We start from the raw sequence: 21,755 nt of genomic DNA on the forward strand, positions 1-21,755 counted from the left end.
ACTTCTGAAAACCAAGAAATGCAAAGTTAAGATCGACCATGCAACCTTAACTCTGCCCTCTTTCAGCAATGCTCCAATATGCCCCATTAACATACATACCTTTACTCTGATAACCCCACAGTTGCTGAAAGGTACAAGTTCTTCATCTCCTTTCACAGCCCATTTACTCTCACCCAGAGAACACCATCTATTAAAGGACAAAAAAGGCAGGGGGGAACATAGCCCATGCTACCTCCCTTTTTTCTGGTCCCCTGGAGCTGGCAGTAGCCAATGGAAATTATTTGCACTCCAGGTGCAGTCAGTGTGTTAGTCATACCTACACTAAATGGTGGAGGCAGTGGTTGGGTCTCCTTGGTTTTTTTATTTGGCATATGCAAGTCGATCAAGCCAAGCCACAGTGTTCTTATCAGCAATGTTAAAGGCACGAAGACCTCTAGGAAGTTGAGTCATTTTGCTGTCCTCAACAATATGTGTCATGGTTTGTGGCTGCCCACATTGACACAGTGGATTGTCTCGAAAACACCTGCAAAATTCTGCTGCAGCACAAATTCTATTTCTGGTACAAAACCGGTTCAGAATCATTGTCTGGAACTCATTTGATTGGTTGACTGAGAGTTGTGATAATCCTCGAATTCTGTCTGCTCATTGGATCATCCGTTTCTCCAAACCACAGACAAGCTGCAAGTGGTTACTTATGGGGGATGCGTCATGAATGCCAATCCACTGTCCCCCATCTTGTTGGTAAAGGTGTGTCTGTGATATGAGGACATGTGTGGATCACTTTGAGGCATGTAACAGAACTGTGATTATGATATGACAGGATATATGTTTTGGACTCTGATGCATGTGAGCAAAGGGAACAGCTGCATGTGTATCTTCAGGATCCAGTATTCTTCATTTCATTGCAGAATTGTGTATGTTATATAATTAGCAGGGGAAGGGGTTTTATTACAAAGAGTATTGTCAGTAGTGAGTGGGGTATGAGAGCATTCTAAGCATTTGTAATCTGCATGCACTCCAAGTAATATGAGTGTAGTTGGTCAGTTGAGTGTAGAGTGTCAGGTGAAGCTGTACTAAATAGTGCAAGCGGTAGTTAACTCTGCTTGGTAAAGGTGTGTTTGTGAGATCTGTGGACTACTTTGAGGTGTGTGACAGAGCTATGATTGTGATGTGAAGAAATCTATGTTTTGCATTCTCTTGTGTGTGAAGAAGGGAAGAGATACATGTGCACCTTCAGGATGCAGTATGCATCATTTCTGTGCAGAATTGTGTAGAGTATGTCAGTAGCAGGGCACAAGGCTTTTATTACAAAGGATATTGTCAGCAGTGAGGTGGAATATAAAAGGATTCTTATGCTTTAATGATGGGTAAGTGAAAGTGTAGGTTGATATGGTATCCTGTGAGTAAGTGTAACGGGGTTGTAAAAGGCTGTGAAGTGGTTCATAAATTGTACCTGTGTGTCATTCTTTCTGGTGAATTGGCCATGTGTGTGAGTGTAAACCAGGATGTGGACCCCCTGAATCTTATAGTATGAAAGGTTAATGTGACTGTGTGCTATGTACGTACTGAGACATTGCTTGAAGAGTGCACCAGGAAGGTGGCATGGGCAACCTTTTTTGTTTTGTTTTCCTTTTTATCCTTTAGTAGTGTTAGGTGGAATCTTGTGCATGAGAATGAATAGGTTGTAAAAGGAGATGAAGAGCTTGCACATTTCGGCAACTGTTGGGTTAGTAGAGCAAATGTATATGTGTCTATGGAGCAAATTGATGCAGTGCTGAAAGAGGGCAGAGTTAAGGTTGCATGGGCAACCTTAACTGTGCATTCCCTGGTTTTCAGAAGTTTGAGTTTTGCTCAATTCAGCATTCTACAAGGCAACAACATGTCACCAAGCAATCTTAACTCTGCATTAATTTAGTTGTTTGCTGTTGAATGTTGTAGTATTTTTTAACAAGAAATTGTATGTCATTGATAGGAGTTAGTAATCATTTAGGTAGTTGTACCATCATACCAAGCCACTCACCCCACACACATACACATCACTGCCCTGCCACTAACCCATTCCCCTCCAACCTGGCCTCCTCCCCACCATGGTACCCAGGCCGCCCAGTGTAAGCAGGGAACACACCTTCTTGAAGTCCTCACTCCCTGGTATGCAAACATTTTTGTTGCTGTTATTTCTCCCCTCCAATAACCCAATTTGCATGCATTGCCTGGAGTGAAGGACAATTACAGTTACTGTAGAATCATGTTCCTGGTCATGTGTCAAAATGGATGGTGGGGTGGAGTTTGTGACAAGGCCAGCGAGACAAATCACAGACAGGATATATGTTCCAGAATACTGACATTTTTATGTTTGAGAAAAGATCCTCTGAGCTCTATCCAATAGATGTACCCTCTCTCCAAGAACAGTGAGGTGTCAGCGCTTGTAATGTTTATATGCCAGACAGTACACGTTTTCCAGTTAGCCATGAACCTTCCAATTTCCTGATTAATGTTCTTCCAGCACCTAATAATAGCTTTCATATCGTCACCGTAACAATCATTCAGACACTTAACCAAATCAGAGAAAACTGTCAGAGCTCCTGGACACACATCTGTGATGCGATCCAAATCTGCTCTCATACACTGTACATCAAGTGTACATCAAAAATAAGGCCCAGATCATTTCTGCCTGAGTGAGTCATCACAACATCAGGTAAATCACCACCTTTTAAGTCACTGCTGCAGAGTGGGGAAAATATGATGCCTGTGCAGGCATCCACTCAAATCAGCCTGTAGTCCCCATGTCATGATGTACTCCTTGCTCTCCCGAAAACTTCTGTAACCTTGTGATCTAGGAATTGCCCAGAATCCACATATTGGCAACGCTAGCCCTGCACACATTTTTTTTGATCAAGGTACCTGCACTGTCAGTTCCAATCCTCTGTGCTGTTTGTCTTTGGAAACATCACATTAATCTGCCCTGAGATCAGGAAGTAGCCACTTGCCTTCACCCCGGCCTTCCCCCTGTGGGGCTATTAAAATATCAGTTTTTCAAACAGCCACTCTAAGGCTTGCCTATTATCCATCCTCATTTCCCACTCCCTCCGCAGCCACAACCCCTTTCTCTGTCCCCTGCCTCCTCTCCCACCCTGCCCCCCAAGTCCTCTGGCTCATGCCCACCAGATATAACAAAAATTTTGGTTAGACTGGCTGCTGACTATGTCGCTGTGTTCACAGTAAACCTCCCATAAAATAAAAACCTGTTAGAACACAAACAACTTGTAGCAAGCAGCATAAATTATTAAATCTTTATTGAATAGGTGTACAAAGGTCCGGATTAGAAACATCAGTGGCGGGGTCAGCAGGGGTAGTGTCCTCAGCACATTCCCTCTAACTACCCCCGGCAAACATAAAGTAGCTGCATAGAAACGCTCTCAGAGTCTTTTTTCTTTATTGGTGCATGCGCGCTGTAATCCTTCCAGACTGGACATCTACACAGGCAAAAAAGTGAATGTGTTCTGAAATACTGTCCACAGTTTGGGCCTCCAGGGTGCCAGGCATTAGCATGGGTAAAGATTGACCAAGACCATTTTGTCCCACATCACAGCAATAGTTTGATCTCTAGTTCTGTGCAAAAACAAAAAAAAAACCAAAAAACCCAACACCTAGAAACTTTTAGAAAAATGGTCATTTTTTGTGTGGCTTATATCTCTGGAACACCTGGTTCAAATGACCCCAAATTTGGGTCAGTAACCCTACTCTGTACTCCCACAAGGCATAGTGAATTTCAAGAAAATCCATGTATCAGAGGGGTAGCCGTGTTAGTCTGGATCTGTAAAAGTGGCAAAGAGTCCTGTGGCACCTTATAGACTAACAGAAGTATTGGAACATAAGTTTTCGTGGATGAATACCCACTTCATTGGATGCATCACCCACGAAAGCTTATGCTCCAATACGTCTGTTAGTCTTTAAGAAAATCCATGCAAGCATGCCGATTTTAGAGCACTTAGAAGCATCATCCTTTAAATGGGAAGGATAGAGGGAGGATGGAGGGAAAAGGCTACTCTGTGCACCAGTCTGCAGCATAGGAGGCTCTGAAAGGTGTGAAGTGGCTCATTCATCTCAATGGGATGTTCCCAGCTGAATGTGCAAGTTTACATGGGTGTGGAGCCCCACAATATTTCCACTGAAGGTGCATGAGTCCCTCCTCCCCCGGTTCTGCTGCCCCGCCCACAGGAGCAAGACTCCTCATATCATCTGGTGGGGAGGGGGCCTCAGATCCCTAGTGGGGCAAGAATGTGGGGTTGACAGGTGCCCCTGTCCCTATAGTTCCCCCAGTTTCCCTGCCACTCACCCCCACATCTCCCTTCAGACCCCCTCATCCTCATGCCTCACTCACCTGAGCCACCAACCTCTCTCCTCTGCCCTGCCACCCATCTGCATTTATTCCCCCTCCCCTCACGGCAGCCCCAAACCCTTATCTCCTATTCCCCTACTCCTCTGTCCCCTAATACTCCTCCCCTCCCAGGAAGCATTCACATGTCTGATTTTTTCCTCCCGAATACTTTGATTACATTCATCCCAAAATAAAAGTGCCACCCATGACTCTCACATTGCAGCGACTTCTGGCCATTCAGTCCAAAATTCCTTTTCTCTTGGGGAGAGGATGGGGTGCGTGTGATTCACGTATCCTAAGTTGTGTTACTGGAAGGGTTAGTGCAGACCCATCAGTCTCAACAAGTCTGTTGTGACTCAACAAGTCAATAGTACCTCTTGGTTTAACAGTGCAAGGCAGCAGAAGGAAACCATTTTTGGGGGCGCCTGTAACTCAGGAGCCCCTTGGTCAAATGACCCCAAATTTGGATCACTAATGTTACCCCATGCCACAGTGAGACAGCAGTCCGAGTAATCATTTGGATTTTAGAGCACTTACAAGAGTCGAGATTTAAAACATCAGATGGCGGGAATGGAAACCCTCTAGCTGTTTTTCTGCTTTGGTGTATGCAGACTGTAAAAAATGTATATTTTCTTAAATACCATTCTCAGTTTGGGTCCCCCAGAGTTTTAGTGAGTGCCATGCTATACCTTGGGTAAAACTTGGTGGATTTTGATCCACATCACAGCAATAGTTTGGCCTCTAACTCAGAGGCAGTGCTAGCTCATTGGGGCCCTAAGCAGGAATATTTTTGGGACCCCTCACCACAACACATAATAAAAAGCGAATAGGAGGCCCCCTTGAGTGGCTTGGGGCCCTAAGACATTGCTTAGTTTGCTTATGCCTAGTACCAACTCTGTTCTAACTCTCCACAAAAAACCCCACCTAGAAACTTTTTTGAAAAATGGCTATATTTTGGGGACTTTTATCTCCGCAACTCCTAGATCTAATGACTCCTAGTTTGGGTCACTAGTCATACTCTGCACGCTCCTGAGACAAACGAATTTTAAAAGGATCTGTCTAAGCATGTTGATTTTAGAGGACTTAGAAAGGTTGACCTTTAAACAAAAGTTGTGACACAACCTTAACTATAGTGGCATTGCTACGTCACTATACTATAGACAGAGGTACTGCTGGCCACATTGTCTATAGACTAGGGCAAAAGAGGTGGAATTCACAGATGACCTGGTCTCTGTTATGCCAGGTGTCTTATTTATTTGAATGTCTAAAATGTGCACCCTTTTGCTCACCATAGGCACAGGTACATTTAAACACAAACAATTGTGCCTGACTGGGTCACAGGATCTCCGAGTGCCTTGGTCATTTCAGTAGGAAGCAGGAAGCTCCTGGAAAGCAGGGATGCTTCTCTGCACTGAGCTGTCATGGCAGAGTGAAAGTTTTAAAATAAAACAAGCTAAATCCTGCTTCAGGAAGAGCGAACAGCATGTGACTCTAAATAATCCTCTGGGCTCATCTTAGGTCAACCAACCAACCACGCATTAAATGAATCAAAGTTCAACAAGTGAATGAATCCTTCCTTACCCCCACGTCCCATTTGGGCTCATTGGTTTGTTAGTGATGAAGCATGTGATTGGTTTAAGTCGGCTCAGGTGCTGTGGGGCTCTAGTGCAAGTTCAGATGATCCGTGTCTAAATCTGTGATTTCCTAAAGGGATGTAAAACTCCAGGAGCCAAATCAAGTTTCAGGTGGGTGGGGAAGAATGGACTCAGTACAGACTTAATCACCAGGAAGTGCCATTTTATTGCAGAGGTTCGTGGTGTTTATATTGTCTGCAGTCCTTGTGCATTTGCCGTATCACTTGTGCAGGCTCCATTTGGCGCTCAGTGATAATTTCACTGTTAGCATTTGGCTGTGTTACCCCAGCAATGGGAACAATGTGACCCAGTTCCCTGTCAGCTCATTTGCTGGGGAACTTGGAAATGTACTTGGGCTCACTCTGGAAAGTTACTCACAGGAGTATAGTCCCATTCACATCAGTGGAATTCCTAATGTGGGTAACAGCTACTTACATGAGTAGGATCATCCCCTCAATAAACCCATCAGCTGCACTACCCCAGCAAATATGTGGTCTTGAGAAGCCAGAGAATGAGTTCCTGTGCATCACCAGATCCTGTCTTCTGTAGTAACTGTCCCAAGTCCTGGAGCTGACGCTAGTGATGCAATAGGACCAGGCGTTGTTATTCTGCAAGAAATGTGTTTGCAGACTGGCAAGTATGAATAGATGGATCATCCCTGCCTCGCAGATATTTTCTCTTGTGTTGGAGAGAATTGCAGGAATTGTCTGGGTAGGCATTAGGGAGCGGCATTCACACTTGAATCACCTTACTTCCGTCAGGGAACTGCTGACAAATTGGACAGTAGGAAGAAAATCTAAATGAACACCATGGATCCAACAAGACCCCTCCCCCAACCTTCCATGCTCCGTTAGTGTTTCCTGTCCGTCAGCTCCCTGCCATATGCTCTTTTATTTAAAATGTAATCTCTTTGGGACAGGGTCCTTGTTGCAAACCTGGCTGTAAGTACCTAGCATACGTTTCTGGCTGACTGGCTTTTCTACATTGCTTGTCACATTGATGTAAAGTAAGTAACAAGGGGAGTCCAGTGAGTCCCAGGGATCCCCTGCCTCTGCAGCTCTGACCCTCCTTCTGCTGGAGCTGGGCTGTCGGGGGCTTCTTCCAAAGGCCACTGGTGCCACTGTAAAACCACCCAGCCCCACGTGCTGAAGACACTGCCTCCCAGCCAGCCCCAGAGTTCAGGAATAAACTTTACTCCCCACGGAGCTACACCATGACACCAGCTGGCTGGAACGTTCTTTGCAGGAGCATTAACTGCTTAGGATTGATTGGGTTGGCCAGAGGCCATTTTTTAGTTTCATCCCATCAGTGTGCAGCAAACATTGGCTGAGGCACAAACATTTGGAGATGAGGGAGCAGTTTGTTTGTAACAGGAAACATTGGCCTTTCATCTTTGCTTTGAATTGAATGTTGCATTCCTAGGAGGAGTGAGTACTGTGATCTTAATTCCATCCCTGGTGGACAGCACTCATCTATTCATAGAACGATCTCATGATCTGGCAGGTTCTCCTATGGAGGAGGCCAAGAAAGAGTGAGCATGGAGACTGACTCTCCTTTCAGGAAAGTGGTCCCTTGCCTTAGGGCTGAGCAAGCTGCTGGGAGGGTGTGGAAGGTGGTAGGAAAAGGCCTTCAGGATTGTTATTTCTGGAGTACAAACATTTTTCAGAGGCCTTGGAGAGGGTTCCTGTTAAATAAAACAAAATATTATGTTGGGACTTTCCCTCCCTGCAGCAAGTGGAATAAAGTGAGCAGTTTGCTTGGGCTTGGATTGGAGTAGTCACATGAGTGAAGCCAACAGGGAGGCTAAGCAACTCGGCCCAGACTGCAGCAGAAAGGAGCAGCTCTGAAAATAAGGAAATGTTATATCCTGGGATGTTTTCAGCTGTCTTCCTCAGCAGTGCTCTTATCCTCGGGACACCTTGCAGGTCACCCAAATTAGATAATGATAGCCTGTTCTGTATGGGAAACATGCCGAGTGAGTGACCTTTCCCAGACAAGAGTCTGATATCTACGATAGGGTAGAGGGAACATTCCAATCCCACTCCTGAAGGCTCTGTCCCTTTCTTATCCTTTGGTAGCTCTTCTGTAGCTTGTCAGTCAGCTGAAATGGAGAGTCTTGCCCCAGCTACGCATGCCCCACTCCAGCTAGTTGCTAGGTCAGTGGGACGGTCCTGAGGGAGGGAGGGGCTCCAGCAGCACCACCTGCTACGTTCAAGCCAAAATCTGTGATCAGATTGGCTGACAAGCAATCCAGATACATGAACCAATCTCCCTTGGAACTTGAACAAAGTACAATGCTCTAACATTGACTATAAGCTGACTTAGTACTTGTTTTTATTAGTAATGATACTTAAAACTGTAACTTTCATCTGATGATCTCAAAGGACCTTACTAAGCTGGGTCAGTATTCTTCTCCACATTTTACCAGTGCAGAAACTGAGGCGCAGAGAGGGGAAGTGACTTGCTCAGAATCGCACGGATAGTCAGTAGGAGAGCTGAGGGTCCTACAGAGCCATGGGGTCCTGAGTCCCATTCCTTGGTTCTAACCAACAGACCAGGCTGTATCTCTACTTAATGTATAATAGTTTTCAGAAGATAAAACTCCCTGATTCGGCCATTGAAGCTTCTGCCGGTGCCCCATACATGTGGGAAGGTGCTGTGTCCAATCCCATTATTGAATTGTGTGGGGATTGCGTCTTTCTCCTCCCCTTTTTGCTATGACGGAGCAGTATCCTCAGCCTGGAGGGCTGGGAACTGCAGGGAGCAGAGATGTACCTGAAACAGGAACTTTCAACTTTTAAAAAAATTGGTAATTAAGTAATTTGAAATGAACTTCTTTAAACAAACATCTGCTTCTTTCTACAGGATCTGCATGCCCTCACAGAATGAGCACCCCACACACAATGTGTGTATGCCATCTCATCCTCGCCCCACCTCAGCCTACACGCCTCAGCCTACACGCAGCCAACAATAAACACAAATAGCCTTAGTGGTTTTTTAAATTAAAAAGCTCTTTTTCCAAGCTTTCTTTCTTATTTTCCCCAATACCCAAATCTCAAAGGAGGAAATATAGAAAATCCTGATGCAGTGCAGCTCTGCTGTCTGTAGTCTGGGATTGAACCATTTAATGGCCTGTGTGCCGTTAAGACAGTCCCAGATGTATGCAGGGCTGTCAGCATACACTTACCCCTCTGCTGTTGAGAGGTTTGAGGTGTTCGGCTCCCCTGACTGACCAACATGCCTCCTCTCGTGTCTTACCCCACTCCCCCCAATACCCATCATATCCTGCTGAGAAGCGGAAGAGCTGTCTGTGGCAGGCTCCCTTTGGCTAAGGCATGTCCTCTTTTTATTTCCTTTCAACCAGAGGAAGGCCCTGCACTCCAGTCAGACCTGTCCTACTACTCTTACGAGTATGACCCTTATGCTTCTGAAGCTGACGTCTTTGAGGTTGCAGCAGAGCTGACAACAGCAAGCAGCACATTGAGAGAAGTGGACAAGATTCAGGAAGTGGTGACTACAGTAGAATGGTGAGAGAGACATGTGAGGGGGAGGTTCTGTTTTTTTAATCAAGTTCTGATATCGTATAACATGACACTGGGTCTAGAGTGAGTGTAAATAATGCAGAAAGGGCATACTGATAATCACTCCGCTAATTGCCTTGGCCGAGGACCAGCTGCAGGTCAGGCTCGCATTGGGATGTCAGCTGGGACGTGCATGCCTGGAAGTGTCAGTTCCTAACATAAATTGTAAATTCAAAAGGACATTTTAAGCTTGTCCCTGCCTGGCCCCACCACTGCTGCAGAAGAGACATGAGGTGGAAATGACTTCTCTTCATTATATTCTCTCTTCAACAGAAATAAATAATTTAAAATAAAAAGAAGAGGCTCAGAATCAACTCCTGTACGAGTTTGTTCCTACAGATGACCTGCTGCAGAACAGAAACCAAATGACGACTACTTCCTGATACCCTCAGAATTGTAGGCTTTGCCTCCTGGTGGGGGGCAGGAGCTCCAACAGGGTGCTCAGCATTATTTTTCTATCAATTTTCCTGCCTTTTGTGCATCCTCTTAGGAGCTATTTCAAGGATGGGAGACCAATGTGCTGCCCCACTGTAGGCAAGGAGAACAGGGGCTGGAATTCAAACCCTTAGACCACTTCAAAGTATGTTACAAGGATCCTGCAACACCATTTCCTAGCTACACTGAGTCCAGACCTCTGTGCTCAGCTGAGTTGCTGTTTGAGGAGAGATGGCTGAGAAGTTTTCTTTAAAAATAATAAAAGCAGTGTATTTTAGCTCAGTATGCCACAGCAAAGGGTTAACAACCCCAGCCCACCACCCCCCTACCGCCCACTGCACCAGCAGCCCTCTGCAGAAAGGAGAGTTCATTGTTCATCAGACTTGACAGGGGGAGCATTCTCCAAAAGAAGTGAAATCATCTGTGAACTCCACAGGAGTTAAAAGCCTAACAGTCCACGACATGGCTGCAGACTCTGCCTGGGAAGAATGCCCACAATAGGGGTGATTAGGGTCAAGTGGCTGAACTCCATTCATGCTGGAATAAGTACTGCCAAATGCAGCCTACAGCTTCCTAGCCTTTGCCCTCTGGTTACTCTCTCCTTGTAACTTCAGCATGAGAATAAAAGAGACCTGTGGCCATGGTGTTCTCAGTCCTTGGCTGATTTCACCAGCCATTTCTACTCTTCTCCCACCAGGCTCCCAGTGCAATGGGTATTCTTGATGTAGATTTCTGTGCACAGTCTGTATGGCCCTAGGGCTGCTGGGCAGGTACAAACCCCTCCTCTTTGTCACAGAGTTTTGGCTCCTGTCTTCTAAACTGCCCTAAGCAGTGACAGCTGGGGTCTAAGCAATCATTTTGCAGTGAAATGAAGAGCAAAAGCTGTCTGTTTTCGAAGTGCAGGAGAAGAGACATTTTGGGTCTTTCTTCCTGCTTTGAGGAGTTTCGTGCATCTGCCTGTTGCAGAATAGTCTTAGTGTTTCCTCTCCCCGCTTCCATCCTCCCCGCGGCACAAAGTGGGGTGTCAATCCACATGGAGAGTGTTTGTTCATGAAAGGAAACAAGAAAAGGCCCAATTCAGTTCACTTTTAGAGCTTGTCTACAGAGGGAAATTGGCCAGAATGGCTATTGGGAAATAGCTCCCTTTGTGGACACTCTGTTCCAGAATAATTTGGGCACTTTGTGAGTGCACTGATTATTCCAGAATAAAGGGATTTTATTCTGGAATAGTGTCCATGCAGGGAGCTATTCCATAAAAGCTATTCTGGCCAATTTCCCCATGTAGTCAAGCCCTGAGTTCCATTTTTCAAGTATTGGTTCCAGCCAGAGTGCTGATCAAGAAAAAGATTCCTTAGCTGTGGTGGCTCTTAAGTTTCCAGTGTCAGTCTCTCAGGCTGGGGGTGAGTAGTTGCTTCAGCCTTCAAACTTCCCAAACATATGTGACATGGTGGAAGACCTGAGCTCACAGCTCAGTTCCTGAAATGCCCATAAATTCCAGATTATCTCTGCTGGCTAGTTTTCAAATCACTCCTGCCCCTGCTGATCTGAACTCTTCTCTCAGGATCCTAATGTGGCCTGCCTGTCCTGCTTCTCAGTAGAGATTTTGCTGTGTCTTTTTAATGTGTGTGAATGGACCACATCCTAACGGTGCCCCACAGCACAGCCCAAGCGCCAGCTGTTCTATTCCTGCCTAGCAGGTAAACAAATGCCTTCAGACTACATTCCATCTCTGCTGGCACTGCTTCCAGCAAGCAATTGGCCTGGCAAGCACTGGCTATTGTGTACACATGGCAGCATAAGTCAATATTTATCCTCTGGGTAAATAACAGGCCTAGTGCAAGCTACAGTGAGAGGCATTTTCTTCTTTTAAAAACATCGGGACTTCACAATACAACCCTGCTGTTTGCTCGCAGCAGCCTCAGCACTCAATAAGGCCAGAAGGCTGGAAGAGTGAGACACGAACTGTCACCTTAGTAACATGGCTGTGATCTGGCTTCTTGGCCCTCCACTCCTTGTGCTTGGGCAAGGCTCCATGTGATTTGGGGCCAGGCTCCTTGGCCTCCTGTAGCTGGGAGCTCTAATCCTCATGCCTGGCTCCAAGGTCCCCAACCTGCCTCTCTCTCCCTTTGCTTCCTGACTTGTTGGTGTCATTGTCTCATTAGATTAACGGTGTTTTATGGGGTTTTCTGTTTTAGTTGATTAATTATAATTATATGCTGATTAATCCCACCCACATGATGTGCTGCCCCTGCTGGGCACCTTCCTTGGGCAGGCGGAGCTGGTGTGACCCCAGCACACAAGAGGGTAGAGATGGATGAATTCCCCCAAGCTTTGACCAAGTACAGAGCCAGCTCCCAGCACTTCTCTGGCTCTCTGTTAACTGTAAAACACCAGTTTAGTATTCAAAAAAGGCTCTCCGCTATTACCCACAGCAGGAGGATGGGGTCTGCTGGCACTGCCCTTACCCACTGTCCATTACTACTCTGCCCATCACTAGAGGGGCTCTGGGTGTGGCCAATAGGCAGGAAAGTGAACGTCATCTCAGGTTTATCACTGGAGGAACAAGCACAAAGAGGTTGGGACTCCCTGAAAGTCTGTGGCAGAGCTGGGATTAAAATTCAGGTCTCTTGCTTGCAGGTTCCCTGCTCTAACTACCAGCCAATGCGGCTTTCCGTATTCCAATTACTGTGCTAGGGTTCACCATTCCCTGGTACCCATAAGGCTAGAGAGCTCTTCTAGGTTAGTAGAGATCCTGTGCATCGTCTCCTGGCCAGAACACTTTTTGTGACCTTGGCACCTGCAGGGTAGTCAGTGCCATCAATTTCCTTTTCCACCCCAAGGGTAGAACTTCCTTTGTTCCTAAGGACATGCTGGCAATGCTGTAGTCTGTCTCCCCCACAGCCAACTTCTTGCTGCAGTTAAACAGGCTGTTTATTTAAGGAACCAAGGAAAGAAACATACAAATACAGAAGAGCAGCTGGTACTTTCCCCCCCTCACAGCAATGATGAGGCAGGAAGGCCTTATACCCACAGGTAGGTGCTGCTTGGAGTAACTTTATGCGTTGGAGTCCGTGTTTGCCCCAGTTGAAGGCCCAGCTATTATGCACACTTGCATTCTCCCTTTCCCAGACTCACTGTCCCCATTTTCTATTATCATAATTCTCTTATCAAGGCAAATTAAATTCTTGTCCTTCCCTCCCTCATCAAAGAGCTGGTTCCAGTACATGTTCCATCTGGGAATATGTCCCCTGTAAACCACTGGGCCCAGGGTGGGGGCTTCACACTCTAGATCATTCACAGGCTTATACCCAGTGTTTGCTCTGTGGCTTCTCAGTCACACACCTGTCTCTGAGAGAGCTAAGAGGACAGAGCACTGAGGGCCCAGACCATCTGCATTGTCAGGATCAGCTCCTCAATGCTGTTTGCGGGAGAAGAGAGAGATTTTTAGCCCAGCAAAAAAACAGGGTGTAGTGGCTGAGAATGAAAGAGGGCAGACAAGCAGTGGGGTTTGCTTTGGGATTTTTGCCAATTTGGAACCATTTCTCTCGCATGCTTAGAGACAGTCTTCTCCTTTCCTCTGACAATGATTCAACATGAAGGGGAGAGAAACTTCAGTGAGTCTGTGAGATACAGAAGCGCCTGTTTATACCAAGGTACTTTGCTAATTAGATTTGATAGCTTTCTCTAGTTATCAGTGATTTTGCTTGTAATCCCTCCAATGAAATTAGTATTTATATCTGTAACTGTACATGAATATTATCAGGAGCAATCATTACCATGGTATTTATTTTAAATCAAAAGTTCTTTTGTTCTTTCTTGTCCACACATTCCTCCTTGATCAGCCTTAATAGACAACAAATAGAAAAAGATTCAACCAACTTAAAAATTGAGTTGAAAACAGCAGCACTTGCTTTGCTGACATTGATTCTTTAATGCGCAATAATCTGGATTTCATTATTGTGAGTAGATTGTCAATTTAGAAATACATTTCTGTCAATTTAATGTTAAAAAAACCCCTTCTGCTCAGTTTTTGTTTTCTCATGTGTGCTATTTCTGGTGGAGTGATGATAGCCCCAGTTCTTTGGCCTAACTCCATCATATCTCTCCTGCGTTCAGCAGCTGGTATTTTCTCAGCATTCTGAGTACTGCACCTGTAGGAAATAGGCTCTAGTTTTTCACCAATAATATTTAAAAAAATCCCAAAAACCAGCTTTGTGATCATTTTTGTTTTCTTCGCACAAATGTTAGTATGAGTCCAGAAAAGGGGTTGTTTTAGACACTGATGAATATTTTATTAAAAACTGATTTCTAAAACAATTCTATCTTCCTCTCCTCTCTACTAACATCTGCCTCGTAATACTGCATGGGGGGTATGGTGCAGGGCTGTGGCTCTGAGCACTGAGAGGACAACATTAATACACATATCAGCAAAATCAAAGTATTCAACAGTTCTAAGGAGTTGCTGGTGTCCCATCCATTTCTGCTTCATTGTTTGCCAGGAGGTGCCTTCAATTTTGTTTTGAGGGTTACAGTGGCTGTAACTTGTCACATTTGTAACACATTCCAGAATCCAGCTGCAAGCATGGTCAGCTCTCTTGGTTGGGGTGGTGGGGTGGTTGGGTCTCAGCAGAGGTTACACAAAAGAAGTGTGGGATTCCAGTGTGGGAGTTTTCAATGCTTCATTAATATATTGTCTTGAAGAGACATGAAAATCCTTTTTCCTGGGCACAAGCTGGTCTCCCTTCATAACATACTAAAGACAGGCAGTTTGCTTCAAAGAAATAACAAGTGCTGAACAGCAGAGCATTTTGTGTAAAGGGAATGGGTGGATATTTTGTACATTTCTTACCAGCAATGGGCTGAGGATTTGCAAAGTGAGAAGCAGCTTATTAGACAGGTTTCAGAGTAGCAGCCGTGTTAGTCTGTATTCGCAAAAAGAAAAGGAGTACTTGTGGCACCTTAGAGACTAACAAATTTATTTGAGCATAAGCTTTCTTCACCTCATTCACACAGAATAATTAGTATGAAACAATGCATGTCATGAGAATTTCACCGCGTTTTACAAACATTCATGAATTTAGCCTTATAAGTATCCTCTCCATTTTACAGGTAGGGATACTGAGGTGCAAGGAGAGTAAATTACTTATTTGAGGGCACAGAGCGTATCAGTGGAAGAGAGAGAGGTTGGAATAGAATCCAGGAGTTCTGACTCCCACTTTCTCTCTTACTCTATAAACTCTTAATTCTGGCAAAACTCTTTCTCTACTTCCCCTAAATGTACTTATTTTTGCTGAAATAGGGATAAAACTGACCTTGCTAGGAAAAGGAGACTCTGGTATTTCCATGAATGAGGGTTTACCAAGTCAGGTAAGAAGATTCTAACTTTACCTGCGTATGGACACATGCTGTGTGCAGAGCAACTACCTGATACGCCAGCCAAATGGTTCCATGCACAAGATGTGTGGGCTCAGAGGCTGAGACTAGTGTGTGGGTGGCTGTAAGTTGCCCCCAGCCCCCCTCAGTCAGTTTGCTCGGGTAAGTTTTAATACTGGGCAAATACATTCCCAAGCTTCCACTTTTCCCTCAAACACTCTAGGTTCCTTCCCCCAGCAATCTCTGCTATTATATGTAGAGTCAACTATACAGCCTGCCTATAGCACCCAGTGAGCATAGTAAGGGGGCAGAGCAGCCATATGGGAAGTCATATGTGCTGTCCCTGTTATAGGTTAGTATGCATATAGCAGTCACCATCTAAATTTGGGCTCCAAGCCTCTTAGGAGTTTGTAAGGGCCTGATGAATTCAGTCTTAAGAATCTATCTCCTTCACTTCCTTGCCTGGATTAACGTCCTACCTAGACTGCACCTCAGAACTCTACTCTGTGTCCGAACCTCAGCCCTGGAGCGAGCAGATGCCATGGGAGTGAGGGGTGCCAGCACCTCACACCAGGGACTGTGAATGGGAGCTCTTCTGAGGCAGAGTCTCTTTAGAGGTTTTCAGAGATGTGATGGTTCGCTTGCTGCGGCTGAAAATTCTCCGCCTCACCTTGTCTCTGAAGTCCTCAGAGACATAGTAGTAGACAAAGGGGTCAACACAGCTGTTGAAGCTGCTGAGGGCCAGGCTCACCATGTAGCTGACGTACAAGTCCTCATAGAGCTTGGAGCAGTTGTTGGAATAGTGGACAAGGAGAAGGACGTTGCTGGGTGTGTAGAACAGCACGACTGTGAGCAGCACGAGGACAGTGAGCTTCATGGCGTATGCATACCTCTCTCCGTTGCCCAGCAGGACCCACAGCACCGAGCAGTGGCTAAACAGCATCACCGCGAGGGGGACAAGGAAGCCGCAGGCGACCAAGCACACGAAGAAGTAATAGTAGTACTCAGCATCCTCATGCCTGGGGAGGGCGTCATGGCACAGAGTGATATTTGCCTTATCCAGGGGGTAGGACTGCTGCAAGAGGGTCAAGGGCAAGGTGAAGGTGGCAGTGATGAGCCAGACACTGATGCAGGTGCAGGCAGCAAAGCCTGGGCTGCGGAAGGAGCGGGAGAAGAAAGGGTGCACTGCAGCCAGGTACCGGTCAACACTGATGCACGTGAGCAGTAGCACAGAGCAGTACATGTTCCCATAGAAGGCGGCGGTGGTGAGCCGGCAGAGGCCCTCCCCAAAGGGCCAGTGGTTCCCCAGGAAGTAATAGGAGATCTTAAAAGGTAGCACAAGCACCAGGAGCAGGTCAGCTGCAGCCAGGTTCATCAGGAAGATGGTGGAGGTCAGCTTCTCAATCCTAGTTGCTAGGACCCAAAGGGCCAGCCCATTGGCTGGCAGCCCCACCAGGAAGACAGCAGTATAGAGGCAGGGGATGAGCCACACTGTGACTGCACTGCTCAGCTGGGAGCGGGAGTCCTCATGGATGGACAGGTAGGTGATGTTGCCACGAGTCACCTTCTCTCCTGGGATGGCCCGAGGACACAGTGTGTTTGCCGATGTAATCACCTGCTCGTTGGTGCTGTTCTGAGAGTAATCTAGTGGTGCAAACATAGTCTGTTACTGTTCGTGCAGGGCCCAGTGTGCTTGCACTTTGCAGGCAGGGCTCGTGACAAGTTTCCTGCCCCCAATGCCCCCAGGGGTTTGCATTCTAACGAGACAGTGTGCCCACCACAGGGTGCGGGGGCTGGGAAGCTGCATAGATATTATTCATAGCCTCCATTGGCTGGTTCTGTAATTAGCTAGAACCCCTTAGTAAAACAAAACAAACCCCAACTGGCAAGTCTCCTTAATTCAGGGTTGAACATGAAGATCTAAGGCTATGAGGAGGTTCTGGTGAAGTTTGCCCAGCTACTTCACAGCAGGACAACCATGCTAATGCTAAGGTGAGCTCTGGGGTTGTGGGGAGGGAGTTTAGCATAATGAGTTCCAATCAGAAGAATTTAAGGTCTCTGGCTGTCATGTAACCTACCATAAGCAGAAAATGTAACTGGTGCGCAAATTAACTAAACAGCAGAAGCAAACGTGCAAAGGACAACCTCAAAAAGCAGATCAAATTATCTCATTCTGAGAAAGTTCTAGTTCCCTCCAGCAGCTCCTGTGCCGTCTCTCTAGGGCCCAGTTACTTTGATCAGTCGTTGTCACAAGTCCAAGGACCCACACAATTCCTTGGAGTCATGCTGTTTCTCACAGCTCGTGATACCTTTGCACTGCTGCTGGTGTGTAGCTATTGGTTACCTGGGGACTGAGCACCACAGAGCACTGGGATCTGCCACTCAGGGGGTACAGGTGACACAAATTGAGTCAGCCAGAAGTAACTCCATGGGTGGCAAATTCCGGCAGTCCATATTGGGCTCTTTGGCAAAGGCAGAGATGTGTCTCTCCCAGTTGTTGATCTTTGATATGTGCTCAGAATCCTGACCTCACCTCTGTGAAATCAAATCAGCTCCTAGTGGCAGCTGATGGTACTTTGTGCCACTGAACAGCTCTGGCTGGGGTCCATACCAGGTTGTGAGCTCCTTGCACCAGGGCTGATGTCCATACAGGACAGTCAGTGCTTGGCCTCCACAGAGCTATTCCTGAACCTATAGCACGAGCAGTACTGCTCCACATTAAACAGGGGGGTCAGAACAAGAACAAGGGGCAGGAGCTGCTCCTCAGGCAAGGCTCAAGCTCCACAACTGCCGTTTGGGTTTCTCCAGTTTCTCTTTTGTTCCCCCTTTGACTATAATTCCTCCCCACATTTCCCTCAACAAACACCTTCAGTGTCTTCTCCTTCATTAGATTAGCACATTTGCCCATCACTGCTGCTTGTGTCCTTTGCCCTCACAGCAAGTGCTTGCTTGGGAGCCACAGAAAGATGCCAGGGAGCAAAGGGAGCAGTAAGATTTTCACCCCGAGATGCCCACTCACTCACCATCATAGTCCGGACTTGCCAAGCAGAGTCCCCAGAGGCTACACCACAGTACGTGCCTGTATGATAGGAATGTACACCAGGAGATCTCCATGCTGTGAAGGGAGCCTGTGATGTGCTGCTCTGTTCAGAGCTGCCTGGGGAAGGCAGTATTAATAGCCCTGACTATTAATTTCCTGTTCCCAGCCCTTAACTCACGGAAACACTAGGCTGGGGCTCCACTGACTTTTCTTGCAGAAAAAAGAACACAGGATATTGAGAGCTGCCAAAACACTCCATCTGGGTCAGGCCATGTGACGGTTCTTGGGTTCCCAGGACTGAGAGTCACCTTGTTACCCCCACCACCAGCTTGTGCTTAGCTGGGTATTAGCTCCTTAACACCACCTGCCTGTTAGCCACACAAGCACACTCTCCTGGGCTATGCCAGCCCTTACTTTGCCTTGCGGGTTAACAATAGGTCTACCCTTTGTCCAGCCCCTTATCCGCTGAACACTACGAAGATACCAGTTCTGCTGTTTCTAAAGGAACAGCACATACCAACTTGTAAAACTCAGCTCTGTACCAGCACTTTGCTTAACACTGCAGCATGGAGCTATATTTACTGTGAAAACAAGAATGTTTATTATCATAGTCTAGAGATTCAGGCTATAGAACTAAGGCTATTGGGAAAAAATGGTTACATTTAAAATAAAATCATAACACTTTCTAGAGACTAAACCTAAGAAACAGGTTAACCTCTTGTCTAAAGAAGTTTTATCTCACCCAAAGTTTTCTTCTAGGTTGGCTGAGATCCCATTGCCATTAACGTAAACGTGCCGTCTGTTTACCTTCTACCTGCAGGATAAGAGTAGGGTCTCTTCTTTGCCTTCTACATATCCCCCCCAAAGTTCATTGTTTTTGCACACAGACAGGATAACTACACTTTGCTTGTTTTTTCCTGTGTGCTGCTTCCCGGTTGACTTCACATCTCTTTGTTGACTTGATACATAAATAGGCATTCATTGTGTTAATTTACAATGCTTAACTTACATCCTGACAAAGAGAGAGGTGCATAAACATCTCTTGTGTGACAGAAACGTTTTATACTTCTGCTGGTGACTAATACCTTGATGCATATTTTCAGTATATATTACATAACTTCTTACGTGGTGTCTGTACATACATTTTACAGTGAAATTAATAACCCGTGTGATCCTCCCCCTTTCATTTAAGACCTCACATGACATTTTTCAGTAAACTAGAATGTACACACCAGCCTCACGAGATTCCTGTAACTGCCTTGCCAGATGGCATTAAGGGGTTCTTGGGTCACAGACCATGTCTGTGTCCAGTGGTTTGTCTCATTGTGCTGTGCAGTCTGAGCATAGAGTCATTTCTGATGTCAGCAAAAGGATACAGACAGACTCATGGCTGGAGATTTCCAGCTCTTGGTACTGCAGGGCCCTCTCTCATTGTCAAGGCTAAATTCTGGGTCAAATTACTCTAATTTGGGCCTGCTCCAGAATATTCCTGGACGTGACAAGTATGGCCACCTCAGAGTCAGTTCAGAATATAAACCCATACAAACAGGATCAGATATCTCAACAGCCCCTGGCAGCCGCCTGCACCTCCATCTTTCCTCCCAGGCCTGAAGAAAGAAATTTACATTCATGGCACACTAGCAAAGAGGCCTCGTCTCCTCTGGATTCATGACATTTCCTGGTGGCTCAGTGGCATCCAGCACACATAGGGCCCTGCTTCAGCTGCAGGCAATGTTTTGAAATGCATGAGGGCTGCAGATCAGCAGGTTGTCCCAAGAGGCAGGGCCTCACTCTGCCCACAAATCAGCCCAGGCTGAGTGGCCAGCTGGAGTTTTATCGAGGCTGCAGCCTCATTTCAGGGCAGTTGATAGTTTTCAGCACGTTCCATGTGAGACCAGCTCCCAGGCCGGAGTCATTCTGGTTCGCTGGCCCTGCTGCTGTCAGGTCTGTACCTGCTCTGGGTTAAAGAAGGGATGTTGGTCTCCCTGGCCCCTTTCCTGAGTTCACTGAAGCAATTTATTGAAAAACTGTGTGTGAACCCAATGAGCTATTTTCATCTGAGTATGTCAGCTCCAGCCCAAAGTGCTGCAAAATATAAACAGCCGCAGCATGATCTCGGAGTTTGATGGAGGCTTCATGCTTCCGCTGATAATTGTCAGGAATGCTGAGCACAGCCCCACCAAAGAGGAAATGGTGTCTGTCTGACAAGGATTCACAGGATGGCTCTGTAGCTGGGGAGATAAAGCTGAATGTCAGTGACCCTCCCCTAGGAAGGAACTGTGCTTCCAGAGCCCCATTACTCAATAAACCTGCAGGAAGGCCTGCCAGCTCTTCCCTGCTAATGAATGATCTGGAGGAACAAAAGGCTATTACTGTCTATATATGGTGACAATACTAGGAGGGTGACCCATTTTACAACCATTTACAGCTGTATAAGGGCACTCTGGGGACCTGCCTGAGCATGTGACCCTGTCATTTCCCACCAGATATTCCCCAAGCCCTGACCCTCCTCTGCTACTTAGGCCTTGAGCACTTTCACTGTTCAATACTTTAATCCCCCTCTGTGCTCTGCCAAGTCCTTATCCCACATCTATGGGGGAGTCCCCAAACTATCCCACATCTCTCAGATAAATGCAGACCATGTCCTGATTGCTGCAAAAAAATGGCAAAAGCCCCACCCAGCCTGCTTTATCCTGCAGTGAGACATGGACGACAGTGAAGCAAGAGGACAGCCCAACGTTAGGTAACACTGTCTTAGGGGCAGCAGTTGATGGTTGGAGGCTCTTGCCCCACCACAATGCTCTTGCCTGCCTGTCTCAGCGAGGACCTAAGAACTGGAGCTGCAGTCCTGGCAATAGGAACTGTGAATTTGGTTTGGCAATATGACTGATGGCTCATTTCTTTCTGGTTCGCTTATGAATGGCCTCTTCTGTGAAGGTTGCAAATCCGAGCCTGGCTGCTGTTTGATGAGATTCCTCTATTTCAAGGAGAAAATTATCCTATTTCCTTTGCTTTTGCCATATTCCCACATCCTTGGGCCGAGCGTGTCCAGAGGTGGCGTTCCACTGGGCAGGGAAGATGCAATGTTGGATGTTTTGCTTTTGCGATTCTCCCAGGATTTATGAACCATTACAGAGTGACTCATGTGACCACATATTTTCCATGCCTCAACCAGGATCCTTTTCACGCTCTGTATGCAAAAAATTAGACATCATCCGTTCAGATCGTGTGCAAATCACAGCCCTGCTTTCTAAGGCCAGGTATCTGGGGTGGAGCAGGGAGAGGTTACTTATTGCTGTATCCTTTCCTTTGCA

The 21,755-nt window shown here is 46.3% G+C and overlaps 2 protein-coding genes across 3 annotated transcripts in view; one reads left to right on the plus strand and one right to left on the minus strand.

The window, feature by feature from the left end:
• Positions 1-21,755, plus strand: part of CPAMD8 (C3 and PZP like alpha-2-macroglobulin domain containing 8) — a 103,840-nt gene that overhangs the window by 76,634 nt on the left and 5,451 nt on the right. Inside the window, exons 42-43 of one of the 2 annotated variants that reach the window (XM_074939833.1) lie at positions 9,377-9,539; positions 9,867-14,308. In XM_074939833.1, coding sequence (XP_074795934.1) covers positions 9,377-9,539; position 9,867 — 164 coding nt within the window. In that variant the 3' untranslated portion in view covers positions 9,868-14,308. Of the gene's footprint in view, positions 1-9,376; positions 9,540-9,866; positions 14,309-21,755 lie in introns of those variants that run through there. The other variant, XM_074939832.1, reaches the window with a different exon arrangement.
• Positions 14,046-18,544, minus strand: F2RL3 (F2R like thrombin or trypsin receptor 3). The gene is made up of 2 exons (XM_074939861.1): positions 18,425-18,544; positions 14,046-17,045 (listed from the first exon to the last, which is right to left on the minus strand). The coding sequence occupies exons 1-2, from the start codon at positions 18,513-18,515 to the stop codon at positions 15,967-15,969; spliced, it is 1,170 nt and encodes a 389-aa protein (XP_074795962.1). The 5' UTR covers positions 18,516-18,544; the 3' UTR covers positions 14,046-15,966.

Source organism: Natator depressus, chromosome 25, assembly GCF_965152275.1.
Source record: "Natator depressus isolate rNatDep1 chromosome 25, rNatDep2.hap1, whole genome shotgun sequence".
Lineage (NCBI taxonomy): Eukaryota > Metazoa > Chordata > Testudines > Cheloniidae > Natator > Natator depressus.